Source organism: Penaeus japonicus, unplaced genomic scaffold, assembly GCF_977035675.1.
Source record: "Penaeus japonicus unplaced genomic scaffold, GWHDUDI00000001_assembly GWHDUDI00000015, whole genome shotgun sequence".
Taxonomy (NCBI): Eukaryota; Metazoa; Arthropoda; class Malacostraca; order Decapoda; family Penaeidae; genus Penaeus; species Penaeus japonicus.
Window position 1 is genome coordinate 24,089,496 of NW_028234417.1, and position 15,000 is coordinate 24,104,495.

Here is a 15,000-nt window from a genome sequence, read left to right on the forward strand (position 1 = left end):
ACTACAAATGGGAAGAAAAAAAATCAGAATAGGCAAAAAATATGGAAATATAATGAATCTAAGCATACTAGAAGAGTAAGATTCATATAGTACATATCCTCACATAACACAGCATACCAAAGGATATCCTTACCTTCTCACAGAGGTCCTTGAGAGCCATCAGGTACTTGCTTTCTCCAAGGCGATCCAGCCAGCGGCGGCAGAAAGCCAGAGTGCCGAAATTCTGGTTAATTACATTCAGCAAGTGTTTGGACTTGGCCAGCCTGAAACAAGATGAGGAAATAGTCAAGAGAGGATTCACAATGCATGTTACAAATACTTATAGAACTTTCACATAGGCTTTTACATGCAAACATATAGAAATGTACAGATACCAACATTTTTATCAATTCCAATACTACAACAATGAGCCAATACCATTATTACTACAGATACTGATATCACATCAGTAAAAAGGAAACCTATATACAAGATTATATAACCTTGTTTCCAAGCTTTTATTAAACTTTGGCCTTATCAACACTTGGGACACTTAGGTAAAATGATAATTGACAAATGAAAAATGGAGGGAGGGAGGGAACAATGTCTTGTGTATTCAAATTTATTAGGAAGAATCTATAAAAATTTTGCCCCTTAGTATAAGTAAGTTTCATGTTTCAAAATTGGCAATACTGAGACGTATCTTTTACCATTTAGGTTAAAATAAAATTGAATGTTTTTGTTTTTATACTTCTACATTCAAAATATTCAATAAATACATTTTGCTACCTAGATTTTGCCGCATTTATCTTATTAACCCATTCATGCCAATGATGATGTGCTGACACATTTTGTGGTTTTTGGGTCAGACGCCAGCTATGAGATATTTGGTCACCCCAAGCGCCGGCCTTGACCAAACTAGGCACGCGGCTAGTGCGCCCGAGAATCCTGAGGCGTTAGTTTATGCGTTCAAAAACACCCGGCATTCTGACCATTCAGAGGCGGAATAGCCCCAGCGTGAATGGGTTAATAGCCTTTAAAATGTCTAATATATATTGAAATAAAAATATCTTCACATTTCAAGTAAAGAAAATTGTCTATTTCATTCTAGTCAGTCATGATTTCTTGGCAAAGTTTAGTACTGTAATTAGTACATAGGTATGTATTATGGTAACACAGATGTAAAGAATTAACAGGAAACGTTTTTTATCTCAGTAATTGAATTTCAAGATTCTTAGACATAGACTGCCCAAAGTAGAGTGAAGCCATATACAAGGGGCGAAGACTATGGCATGGCCACCGACATGTTTCATGCACATCCATGATAGTAAGATGTTGCTCATTACCATATATATATGTGTATTACTATGTTCAAGGTACTCAAAATAATATATTAGATAATCTATTATTACCAATAACTCATTTTTCATCACCATAAAACATCTAACTCATGCTTAACAAGATAATCTGCAATGAGTAATGACATGGTAAATTTCTTTTAGGTATCTGTAGTATTGGTAGTAAATCAACTAATACCAATACCAATAAAAAGTACATCCCTACATGCATGTACCCCCACACAGACAGATACTAAAATCCAGATATAACACTCGGTAATTAAGCTTTTAAAAATGCAACACTAACCTGAGAGGAACATGTCCAACATCGTAGTTCTTCATGTAGTGTGAGGTTTCCATGTCGTCGTGCACATAACCACGACCCGTGGAACCAAAGGTTTCAATTGCATATACTTCATTCTCCTCCATGACTTCAGCTTCTCCTCCTTTGACAATTGGGACTGTCTTTCCAGCATGGATCCCTGAATTTGAAGACCTTCATTAGAGACTTAAGACTTTAAGTTAAGACTGTGATCAACTTCCCCTTCATGTCAAATCTATATCAGAATCCAGGAGTAATTGTATTGGAGGATATCTATCAAACAATCTATTTCCCATTTTCTTTCCATATTATGATATCGCAAACAATAATAATAATGCACATAAAACTATCACATATCCAATAAAGTGAAGATGAAGGTCTAATGAGGAAAGGAAAATATATGTAAATTACTTTCGAATTTCTATGCCTTGTGGTCTCTACTCTAAATGTCATTCTGCTACTCACCAACTATTTGACATATAAAGAAAAAAAAAACTGAGGCTTAAAAATTAAACCGCAAAGACCAAATTTAACAAATTGTGATTTATAAACATTTCGCCACAATAGCTACCGAGGAGCAATAATTAGTTGAGGAATTGCAGTCTTTAGGGGGGGGTTTTTATTTCTTTTATTTTTTTTTTTTTTCTTTTTCTTTTTTCTTTTTTTATTTTTTTTTAAATTCTTTTTTTTTTTTTTTTTTTTTTTTTTTTTTTTTTTATTTTTTTTTTTTTTTTTTTTGTTTTTTTTGTTTTTTTTTTTTTCTTAAATATTTTTTTTTTTTTTTTTTTTTTTTTTTTTTTTTTTTTTTTTTTTATAAAGATATTTCTTGTTTACTAAATATTATATTTCATATTTACCAATTTTATTGACATGAATAACAACATAAAACAAGCCAAACAATCAACCCACCCCAGTAACAATGCCTCCACTCCGACCTCCCCTACCACCTCCCTCCCCCCCCCTCTCCCCACTTCCCCCCTCTCTCTCCCTTCTTTTTATTTTTTTATTTTTTCCAATTAAATTTTTTTTATTTTATTTTTGTTTTATTATCATTTATTTTTTTAATTTTTTTATTTCTTATTATTCTGATCTTTTTATTTCCATTTTTTTTTTTTTTTTTTGTGTTTTTATTTTTCTTTTTTTTTTTATTGATTCTTTTTTTATTTTTTTTACTTATTTCACTTTTATTTATTTTTTAATTATTTATTTCTAATAAATCGTTTCTGTTTTAAATATTTTCTAAATATTTCCTATAACCAAAGTGATGGACAAAACAATAGATAATTTTTTCTATGTATCTTGTGCTTTTTATGGGTAGTACTATGCTGCCCTATTTGAAATAGGTGTAAATGAGAAAGAAAAACTTTGTAAATCATGGTGTTTGCATTTCAATTTCATGTCTTCATCAGAATTGCATAGACAAGGAAGATAACAGCTGATTATTCATATATATATATATATATATATATATATATATATATATATATATATATATATATATATATGTCTTAATATATATATATATATATATATATATATATACATATATACATATATATATGTCAGTCAAGAGATGTGGAGTCACCTGACATCTGGCACTTTTTACTCACTCCAATGACATTGCTGTGGCTGATTTGAAGCAGCCAAACACAATGTTTATGCTTTCATCAGTTGCCATGTATGCTGTTTCTATTATTTTTCTTCATATTCAGACATGTTTCTATCAATAACATCCATTGCTTAGTGAAGATATACACTCATGTATACATTTTCTACATTTGACTTATTAGTTTGCTACCTTGGCTTGGACTATATATATACCTTTTCACTGCACTGCAAGATATGTGAGGGCTGAGGAAGTTGTATTACTGCTGGATATATATCTGTTTTATCTTTTCCATGTTTCTTGTACTATCTCTTTTCTAATTCTGATATGAAATTCTATACATAAGGAAAATTTTCTTCAAAAGTCCAACCACTTTATAAATAAAAACCCATACAAAAAAATTGTTATATCTCAGCCAATATCTATAAAAAAAAAAAAAAAGACAAAGACCCTATCCACTGCTTCCCCTCACTTACTGTAAGGTGCTATCGAATGGCCGTTGAGATTGCGGATGCACTTGATTGGATATGTCTTGCCGTTCAGCTCAATCTCGTAGCTCTCCATCGTCTCTTGGATGGCAGCACCAATGTCACAGAGCCTTGCGTCAATGCCAGCTTCCCTGATGCCAGTGTTGGTGGCCGCACGCACAGCCTCCACAAGATTGTTGTATTTGTCGTTGAAAGTTAGTGTGAATGCACAGTCAATCACACGACCTGTTTGAGTAAAGGCAAATTTGAAGTCCTGGGTCTCAACCTGAGCAGAAGTCTATAAAATAAAAGGTCAACAGCCAAATAGGGAAATATAAGGAAATGGAAAATAGACAAAAAATATATATATACTGAACACCACTCTTTAACCCATTCGCGCAAGTTGACTTGCTATCACGTTTAGTGTTTTTTGGGTCAGACGCCAGGTATGAGATACTAGATCATAGCCGGCGCGCCAGGTGGCCGGGGCTATAGCACTCGCCTGTGACTAGTGAAGCCGAGAATCTCGAGGGATTAGGCTTATGCGTTAGAATATCAAAGAATTTAGACCATTTACAGCCAAAATATATATACATATTTATGCATCCATAAATACATACATACATACATAAATACATATATAAACATTATCATTGTATATATATATAAATATATATATATATATATATATATATCATAGTGTTATATATATATATATATAGTATATATATCTATAATGTATATAGTGATTATATCTTGATACGTGAAGTTAATTATTATATATATGGATAGTATAATCATTATATTACTTGTATAGTTATATAATATATTCTCTCTTATGTATATATGAGTTAGTAATATGATTTATATATATATGTATATATATATATATGTAAGTATTATATATATACATACGCTATATAATACATCAGTACGACATATAACCCCTTAATACATATAATATATACCTATACATATATTATATACCTATATAGATATAGCATATAGATATAAAACATATACGTCATATACATATGACATATAATAAATACAGGTATATATATACCTCCGTGATAATATATACATATACATATATACTCAAATACATATAATATACAAATATACATAAATACTAGTATACTTATACATTATACATATATATATATCATATCAACATGAGAATATACACATATATACAATATATAAACACAGGTAAAGTACAATAAAGAGAGGGGCATATATAGCACATATATATATATAACATATATATCACACATATATTTGTTACTATATATACATATATAAATATATATATACATATATACACATATATATACGATATAAACACATATATATATGCCATATCTCACGACATATATATACATATACACCACGCAGTATATATAATATAGGTGATCATCAATTTAACTCTATACGACATACATATGATACATATATAAAACACATACATATATACATATATACAACATATAATACACATATACATATTAATATATACATATACCACTACACTATCATATACATATATACCGACATATAAATACATATATAGACATATATATACATATATAGCACATATATATACATATATACAACATATATATTAACCATATATATTAACATATAATACACATATATATACATATATACATATTATAAGTGTACATCATATACACATATATAATTACATATATATTACACATAATAGAATATATATACAAACGCAACACATATATAACATATATCAGCATATATATCCATATATACACATATACTACATATATGAGGCACATTATATACACATATATTATATACATACTTTATACAGCATTATTATATACATATATATAGTGCATTATATACACATATATATACATATATACTATACTCTAATCTATATATATATATATATATATATACACACATTTATACATATACACATATATATACACACACATTTATACATATACACACACATATATACATATACACAATATATACATATACACAATATATACATATATACACACATATATAAAACATATATACACGCACATATATATACATATATACACATATAATATACTATATACAATATATATAATTTCATATATAGCACATATATATACATATATTACACATATATATACATATATACACTTATATATATACATATATACACAGATATATACATATATACACATAAATATACATATATACACATATATATACATATATGTACTCATATATTCTATGACCATATATACCACATATATATACCATATATACTCATATAAATTTAATATACGATATCATAAATAATACGTATATATAAGTAAGTACAATATATAATATATAATTTACAGCATCTATATATACAAATATATACCAATATAAACATTTATGTAGTATCATATATAGTAGCGATATACATACATCATTATATATACATAAATATACATATATATACATATATGAATACACATAGAAATAGTACATATATATACATTATACCTATATATATACATATATATCCATATATATATATATACTTATATATACATATATATGACATATACATATATATACATATAACCATATAATATAAATATACATATATATATAAAATATACATATACATAGAGGGAGGGAGAGGGAGAGGTGAAGAGGAGGGGGAGGGGAGAGGTGAGAGGGAGAGGGAGAGGGGAGAGGGAGAGGGAGAGGGAAGCGGGGCAAGGGTGAGGGAGAGGGAGCGGGAGCGGGAGCGGGAGAGGGAGAGGGAGAGGGAGAAGGAGAGCGAGAAGGAGAGCGAGAAGGAGAAGGAGAAGGAGACGGAGAGCGAGAAGGAGAAGGAGAAGGAGAGCGAGAAGGAGAAGGAGAAGGAGACGGAGAGCGAGAAGGAGAAGGAGAAGGAGACGAGAAGGAGAAGGAGAAGGAGACGGAGAGAAGAAGAAGGAGAAGAAGAAGGAGAAGGCTAAGAGAAGGAGAGGAGGAAGGAGAAGGGAAGGAGAAGGAGAAGGTGAAGGAGAAAGAGAGGCGAAGAAGGGCGAAGGAGAAGAGAGACAGGAGAAGGAGAAGCAGAAAGGAGGAGAGGAGAAGAAGAAAGAAAAGGAGGAGGAGAAGGAGGCGAAGGAGAAGGAGAAGGAAAAGGAGCAAGAGAAGGAGCAAGAGAAGGAGAAGGAGAAGGAGAAGGAGGAGGAGAAGGAGGCGAAGGAGAAGGAGAAGACGGAGAAGACGGAGAAGGAGAAGGAGAAGGAGGCGGAGGAGGAGAAGGAGAGAGAAAGAGAAGGAGAAGGAGAAGGAGAGGAGAAGGGACGGAGAAGAAGGAGAAAGGAGAAGGAGCGGAAGGCGAAGGAGTAAGGAGAAGAGGAGTAGGAGAAGGAGAAGGCGAAGGAGCAGGGAAGGAGAACGGAGAGGAGAAGGGAAGGAGAAGGAGAAGGAGACGGAGAAGGAGAAGGAGAAGGAGAAGGAGGGGAAGAAGGAAAGGAGACGGGAGAAGAGGAGAAGGAGAAGGCGAAGGAGAAGGCGCAAGGAGACGTAGAGAAGACGGAGGCGAAGGAAGATGGGAGAAGGAGTGAGAGAGGAGAAGGCGAGAAGGAGGAGGAAGAAGGCGAAGGAGGAGAGAAGAAAGAGTAGGAGAAGGAGGAGAAGGAGAAGGATGAAGGAGGAAAAGAGGAGGAAGGAGAAGGAGAAGAAGGCGAAGGAAGGAGAGAAGAAGGAGAAGGAGGAAGAAGGAGAAGGAGATGGAGGGAGGGAGGGAAGAGGAAGGGAAAGAGAAGAGGTAGAGGTAGAGGTAGGGAAGCGGAAGAGGAATAGGAAGCGGAAGAGTTAGAGGTAGAGGTAGAGGTAGAGGTAGAGGACGAGGAAGAGGAAGGGAACGTAGGTTAGAGGTTAGATAGAAGGACGCAAGGAGGCCGAGTGAGGGAAGAGGAAGAGGAAGAGGTAGAGGACGAGAGGAAGAGGGCGAGGGAGAGGCAGAGGAAGCGGCGAGGTAAGAGGGAGGAGAGGGGAGCGGTAGAGAGATGTAGAGGAGAGAGAGACGAGAGAGGGCGAGAGGAGAGAGGAAAGAGAGAGAGAGTGAGGATGAGAGAGAGAGTGAGGAAGAGGGGAGAGAGAGGAAAAGAGAGAGATGAGGATGGAAGAGAGAGAGAGAGGGACTAAGAGATAGAGGAGAGGAAAGAGAGAGAGGAGAGGAAAGAGAGAGAGAGAGAGGAAAGAGAGAGAGAGAGGAAGAGGGAAGAGAGAGAGGACAGAGAGAGAGAGAGAGGAAGGGGGGTTAAGAGAGCGAGAGAGAGGAAGAGAGAGAGAGAGAGGTTAAAGAGAGAGAGAGAGAAAGAGAGAGAGAGAGAGATGAAGAGAGGAGAGAGAGAGGAAGAGATAGAAAGAGAGGAAGAGATAGAGAGAGAGGAAGAGATAGAGAGAAAGGAAGAGATAGAGAGAGAGGAAGAGATAGAAAGAGAGGAAGAGATAGAGAGAGAGGAAGAGAGAGAGAGAGAGGAAGAGAGAGAGAGAGAGGAAGAGAGAGAGAGAGAGGAAGAGAGAGAGAGAGAGGAAGAGAGAGAGAGAGAGGAAGAGAGAGAGAGAGAGGAAGAGAGAGAGAGAGAGGAAGAGAGAGAGAGAGAGGAAGAGAGAGAGAGAGGAAGAGAGAGAGAGAGAGGAAGAGAGAGAGAGAGAGGGAGAGAGAGAGAGAGAGGAAATAATAACAATAGAGAGAGTGAGAGAGTAAGCGAGAGAGAGAGAGGAAGAAGAAAGAGAGAGAGAGTAGAGGAAGGAGGAGAGAGAGAGAGGAAGAACGAGAGAGAGAGAGAGGAAGAGGAGCGAGAGAGGAGGGAAAAGAGAGTGAGGGAGAGGAAAGTTGAGAGAGAGAGAGGAGAGATGAGAGAGAGAGGAAAAATAAAAAGAGAGAGAGAGAGGAGGAAAGAGAGAGAGAGAGAGAGAAGACATAGAGAGAGAGAGAGCAGGTAAGAGGATAGAGAGAGAGAGGAACAAAGGAAGAGACGAGAGAGAGAGGAGAGAAGAAGAGAGGAGAGAGGAGGAAGTGAGAGGATAGAGAGGAAGAGAGAGAGAGAGAGGAAGAGAGAGAGAGAGAGGAAGAGAGAGAGATAGAGGTGCTCAGAAGAGAGAGAGATAAGAAGAGTGATGAGGAGGATGGAAATAGTCGAAAGAGAGAGAGAGAGAAGAGATACGAAGTCGAGAGGAGAGGAATTGAAGAAAGGAGAGGCAAGTAAGAGAGAGAGAGCCGTTTAGAGGAAGGAGAGGAATAATTCTAGAGGCGAGAGAGAGGAAGCGCAGACAGAGAGAGAGAGAGGTAATGTCTATAGAGAGTGAGGGGAGAGAGAAAGGAAGAGAGAGAGAGAGAGGAATAGCAGGAAGAGAGAGAGGAGGACCGTAAATTAAAGCTAGAGAGAGAGAGAGGAATATGGAGAGAGAGAGAGGAAGAGAGAGAGAGAAGGGAGATAGAGAGAGAGAGAGCACGAAGAAGAGAGAGAGAGAGAGGAAAAGCACGAGAGAGAAGAGAGAGGGAGAGTGAGAGGAGAGAGAGAGAGAGAGAGAAGAGGACGAGAGTGAGAGAGAGCGAAGAGGAGAGAGAGAGAGAGAGAAAGAGACACGAGGAGAGAGAGGAAGAGAGAGGAGAGAGAGGGAAGAGAGAGAGAGAAGAGGTAAGAGAGAGAGCAGAGAGGAAGGGAGAGAGAGAGAGGGGAAAGGAGAGAGAGGAACGGAGAGGGAGAGAAGGAAGAGAGGAGAGAGAGAGGGTAGATGAGAAGAGAGAGGAGAGAGGAGAGAGAGAGAAGCACGAGGAAGAGAGAGAGAGAGAGGAAGAGAGAGAGAGAGAGAGGAAGAGTTAAGAGAGAGAGGAGGGCAGAAGAGAGAGAGAGAGAGGAAGAGAGAGGAGAGAGAGAGAAGAGAGAGGAGACAGTGAGAGAGAGAGAGGAGAGAGAGAGAGAGAGAGAGAGAGAGGAAGGAAGAGGGAGAGAGAGGGGAAGCGAGAGCTGACGAGAGAGAGAGAGAGAGTAGAGAGAGGAGATTCAGAGAGAGGAGAGAGATGAGAAGAGTTGAGAGAGAGAGAGAGAGAGAGAGAGAGAGAGAGAGAGAGAAATAAATTGAAGTAAGAGAAAGAATTCAACCAGAAGGAAATTTCCAATATCCATAATGACACAAAGCACTACCATTGATATGGATTCCATAATCTATCTTGCACACGTCATCGTAGTTGAGGACCGTCTTGTCGCCAGAGTTGGGGGTGTAGTGAGCCGCGCAGTGGTTGATAGAGCAGCCAGTGGGGAAGGCCAGGCCAGCCTTTAGACCATTCTCCTTGATGAGCTTGCGGTTGGTCTCCTCGATCATGTGGCAGATCTCAATCATTGACATGCCCGGTTTCACATTTTTCTTGAAATAATTGCGAGTCTGCAGTGGGGATGGATGGACAAATGTAAGCATATAAATGTATAATTGAATAATTATATAATCTGTAAAAGAGAAAGAAAAGAGGATGAGGAATGGGTAGAAAAGGAGGGAGAGGGGAAGGAAAGGGAGAGGGAGGGGAAAACAAAACACAAAGAGGAGGAGGAGGAGGAGAAGGAACAGGAGCAGAAAGAAGAAAATGAAGAAGAAAACACCTACTAAATCCTACAGAATCTCCATCTAATCATTATCAACCATTATCTTAGTTTTTCATGAAGCCCCTCAAAATACATTTCAGCAAGAATGCAAGTCACTCACCGTGCGATGGACTTCAGCGCCAATGCGTATCTCACGGTACATATCATCAAAGGAGGTCTCGAGGGCTTTCTTCTCCTCGGAGGTCATGCGGTTGATTGCATTGCGGTCGTCCTGCTTGATCTTGTATTCACAGATTTCACCAACAGGGAAGATGCCTGTAAAAGGCAGAGGCTATTTGAAACCATGTAGTTCTAAATACTTATATATGATTCAGGAAGATTCACCACATCCAATATACAATTCATAAAATTTTACAAAAAAAAAAAAAAGAAAACCATTTCTCAGTGTCAATGATGGTGCGTGAATACTTCGTCGAGCAGCTCGTCAGAAATCGTCATCGAGATTGATTTTCATAATTTCCCCTACACATAGATTAGTCCCCTTAATGGTTTCATGAGTGCTTAGTCACCAAGGAGTCAATTAGTTGTCCAGGCTTGGCCTCCCTAACTGAACCTTTTTACCATATTCCTTGAATATTTAGGAAAAAACATCATCATTACTAGGATTGTCATTAATTTGATCATCAATTACCAATTATTATTATTATTACTATTACTATTACTATTACTATTACTATCATTATCATTATTATTACTATTATTATTATCATTATCATTATCATCATCATAATCTTAATCATCATAATTAGCTTCATCATTGTCATATTCTAAAGAACAACAATAATGGAATAGAAAATTCAAGGAACAAGGTAAACAGATGAGGTCAGGTAGACCTGTTGACTGACTCGGTGACTTGGCACTTGTAAAACAACCTGTAATAATATCAATAAATGATAATAAATAATAACAATAAATATTAATGATAATAATAATCATCATCATAATAATCATTGTTATAATCAATAATTATTATCATCATCAATAATTATTCTTATCATTAGTATTATTATCATTTTCATTATTATAATTATTATTATCATTATCATTATCATAATAATAATAATAATAACAATAATAATAATAATAACAATAATAAAGAGGAGAGTGTATGTATACATGCACTCCTGACATCAATGGTTTAAAATATAAGTACTGTAGTTTCCAAACATATTCAAAATCTTTCAAGTCAGAAACAAATTGAACTGACATAAAAATAATATAAGCAGAACAAACAGACACACAACCAAAGAGAGGGAGAGGGAGAGGGAGAAGGAGAGGGAGAAGGAGAGGGAGAGGGAGAGGGAGAGGGAGAGGGAGAGGGAGAGGAGAGAGGGAGAGAGAGGGAGAGGGAGAAGGGAGAGGAGGGAGATGGGAAGAGGGGGAGAGAGAGAGGGGAGAGAGAGAGGGGAGGAGAGAGAGGGGGAGAGAGAGAGGGAGGGAGAGAGAAAGAGGGGAGAGAGAGAGGGGAGAGAGAGAGGGGAGAAGGAGAGAGGGGTAGAGAGAAGGGGACGGAGGAGAAACGAGAGAGGGGAGAGAGAGAGGGGAGAGAGAGAGAGGGGAGAGAGAGCGGGGGAGAGAGAGAGGGAACGTCGAAGGAGAGGGGAGAAGAGAGAGGGGAGTAGAGAGGAGGGAGATGAAGAGAGGAGGTGAGAGAGAGAGAGAGAGAGAGAAGAAATGAGAAAGACGAGAGAGAGGGAGAGAGAGGAAAGGAGAAAGACGAGACAGAGAGAGAGAGATGAGGTGAGAGAGAGAGAGAGAGAGAGAGAGAGAGAGAGAGAGAGAGAGAGAGAGAGAGAGAGAGAGAGAGAGAGAAAGAGAGAGAAAAAGAGAGAGAGAGAGAAAAAGAGAAAGAGAGAGAGAAAAAGAGAAAGAGAGAGAGAAAGAGAGAGAAAAAGAGAAAGAGAGAGAAAAAGAGAAAGAGAGAGAGAAAAAGAGAAAGAGAGAGAGAAAAAGAGAAAGAGAGAGAGAAAAAGAGAAAGAGAGAGAAAAAGAGAAAGAGAGAGAGAAAAGAGAAAGAGAGAGAGAAAAGAGAAAGAGAGAGAGAAAAGAGAAAGAGAGAGAGAAAAGAGAAAGAGAGAGAGAAAAGAGAAAGAGAGAGAGAAAAGAGAAAGAGAGAGAGAAAAGAGAAAGAGAGAGAGAAAAAGAGAAAGAGAGAGAAAAAGAGAAAGAGAGAGAGAAAAAGAGAAAGAGAGAGAAAAAGAGAAAGAGAGAGAGAAAAAGAGAAAGAGAGAAAAAGAGAAAGAGAGAGAGAAAAAGAGAAAGCGAGAGAGAAAAAGAGAGAGAGAGAGAGAAATATTCTTTCTCTCCATTTCTATAACAATAGATGTTGTTCAACCCACCATCAGGATAGAGATCCACAATAGGAACAGTTGGAGGGTCTGTTTGCTGCAGAGGACCCTTCTCTTTGGCTTCTGGCTGGGCCTCCTCTTCCACCTCGGCTTCTTGCCCTGGGGCCTTCTTCTTCTTGTTTTTGCTCTTCTTATTTTTTGCAGAGGATTTCTCTTCCTCTACTTAACAGAAATGAAAAAAAAAATCAGAATCCAGGATCGCTGCATGCTTTGTAATTCTAATTATACATGTAACAGTTGCACTACTTTTGTAATTGACTTGCAGGTTGCGTAAACAACAAAGGGATACATTGTGACTCCTCCTCTAGGCCTAAATCTGTGACATTTATTGTCAAGTCTACACATTTTGAAAAGCCCCATTGTTGTGTCCAGGTGGAGCCAAAATTGCCCTAGCATTACCCTTAAATCATTATTCTACAAGTGCATTAACCATCAAAACCATCAATTGTCCTACCTTCCTCTTTGGTCTCCACTAAATCCTCCACTTCACCTCCTTGGGTCTTCTTCTTCTTCTTTTTATTTTTCTTCTTGGCAGCAGAACTAGCCTCTTCATCCCCTGAAATATAAGACAGGATGATAGCTTTTAATTCAGTGGTACTAAGAACTTTTGTTAGATCCATTTGTTAAACTTTTCTTGGAACTAATTTTGAAAGCCTTGTCCAATCTATTCCCCATGAAAACTTATTCTAGGCAAATTGCAATATCAACAATATCTTAATAAAACAATTAATGGTATACAGCAGGAATTAGACAAACATATATCAAATCTGAGCTAGATGAAAACAATTGATAGAATACTAAAGGGAAGACCAAAATGAGGATAGAGGAAAGGAAAGGAGGCAAGAGATCATAACCTACCGTCAGCTGTCTGCTTCTCTACTTCTTCATCTTCCTCTTCAACTCCTTGGCCTGCAGTCTTCTTCTTCTTTTTATTCTTTTTCTTTTTCTCTTCCCCTTCAGCCTGTTCAAATCACACAATGACAGAAAAGGGTACTACAATTTTCTTCTTAAATAGAATGATATAAAACTAAAAAGGGTGTGCAGTAACCAATGCTGTTAAATAAAAAAGGTTCTCTATTGCACTGTTTTTTTTTTTGTTTAAATTACATGCTAGTTACTCCTTGATCTGTGTAACTAACCATTCATACCAGATGCTAGTGAGTAACACTTTGCTAATATATCATACATATACTCATCTATCATACCATAAGTTTAGAAAATAGTTGAAAACACATCATATTAAGATGGCCAACCCAGGTTATACATCTTAAGATGTAGCCTGTCTCAGAAGGGTTAATGATGATGGATGCAGGAGCCTACAGGCAGTCCATAAAAATGGTGGGCTACCCTAAGAGATCAAGATACTAAAAAAAACAAGATATACAGCTGTGGAATATAAACTCTTTGAGAACTACATGTACTTGAAATTCAAAGATGAATAATGATGGATGACATAATTTTGAGTGTATAGTAGAGTCAAATTCAGGATCTCTTGATAAAACTTGAAAGGGAACTCACCTTTTCAGACAGAGTTGTTTTCTTCAACTTATCTGCCAAATCGTCTGTCCCATTTACCAATTTGGCTGAAAGAGAAAAAATGGGGAAAACATGAACCATATAACTAATTAAATGCTGCCATTTTACAATATTCAGAGATCAGGTAGGAGGTGGCTAGACATGAACTCTATCTTTCTATCATCTCTACATGCATTTGCATACATAAACCTAATGACACACACAAAAAAAATATGAATAGTCAAACAGATTTTAAAAATATGAAGTCAAAAAAAAATTGAACTACAATAAAAAAAAAAAGTCCTTAAAATTTCCTTTTACCTGAAAGAGAACACAAGAAATGCCAGTGTTTCCTGCCTTACCATTGTTCCCCTCCTCAGCGCCATCATCCCCTGCCGCCTTCTTCTTCTTCTTTTTGTTCTTCTTCTTGTTAGCAGAACCTCCCTCTTCCTCTCCTTCAGACTGTTCAGATAAAAAGAGGTGGAAGAAAAAAAGGAAAATGATCAAAATGAAATTGTATGGATTGAACACAAAGTTATTTACACTACTAATTATATATTACCTGCCAAATGATAGGTAATACTACAAAAGGCATTTTTATTCAGGAATGTTTACAAAATTAAGCAATAGGTTATATAACTTTATGCGACAAAATCTATTCATCACAATAAGGAATATAAAAAAATCAGAGGTATCAGCTTGAAAAAAATAAAATATAAAAATTTAAATAGTCAGCTCATATACATATTTACTGAACTTGTACAAGCAATGAATTCAACACAATC

At 36.6% G+C, this 15,000-nt stretch overlaps 1 protein-coding gene across 4 annotated transcripts in view; it reads right to left on the reverse strand.

Moving 5' to 3' along the window:
- The window catches only part of und (methionyl aminopeptidase und), a 19,169-nt gene that overhangs the window by 997 nt on the left and 3,172 nt on the right, over positions 1-15,000 (reverse strand). For 2 of the 4 annotated variants that reach the window (XM_086544719.1, XM_043038442.2), the window contains exons 4-13: positions 14,578-14,677; positions 14,219-14,283; positions 13,559-13,661; positions 13,155-13,256; positions 12,692-12,859; positions 10,453-10,607; positions 9,900-10,137; positions 3,721-3,957; positions 1,624-1,798; positions 134-263 (exon numbers count right to left, since the gene is read on the reverse strand). In XM_086544719.1, coding sequence (XP_086400845.1) covers positions 134-263; positions 1,624-1,798; positions 3,721-3,957; positions 9,900-10,137; positions 10,453-10,607; positions 12,692-12,859; positions 13,155-13,256; positions 13,559-13,661; positions 14,219-14,283; positions 14,578-14,677 — 1,473 coding nt within the window. Of the gene's footprint in view, positions 1-133; positions 264-1,623; positions 1,799-3,720; positions 3,958-9,899; positions 10,138-10,452; positions 10,608-12,691; positions 12,863-13,154; positions 13,257-13,558; positions 13,662-14,218; positions 14,284-14,577; positions 14,678-15,000 lie in introns of all 4 variants that reach the window. The other 2 variants (XM_043038441.2, XM_043038440.2) reach the window with 1 other exon arrangement.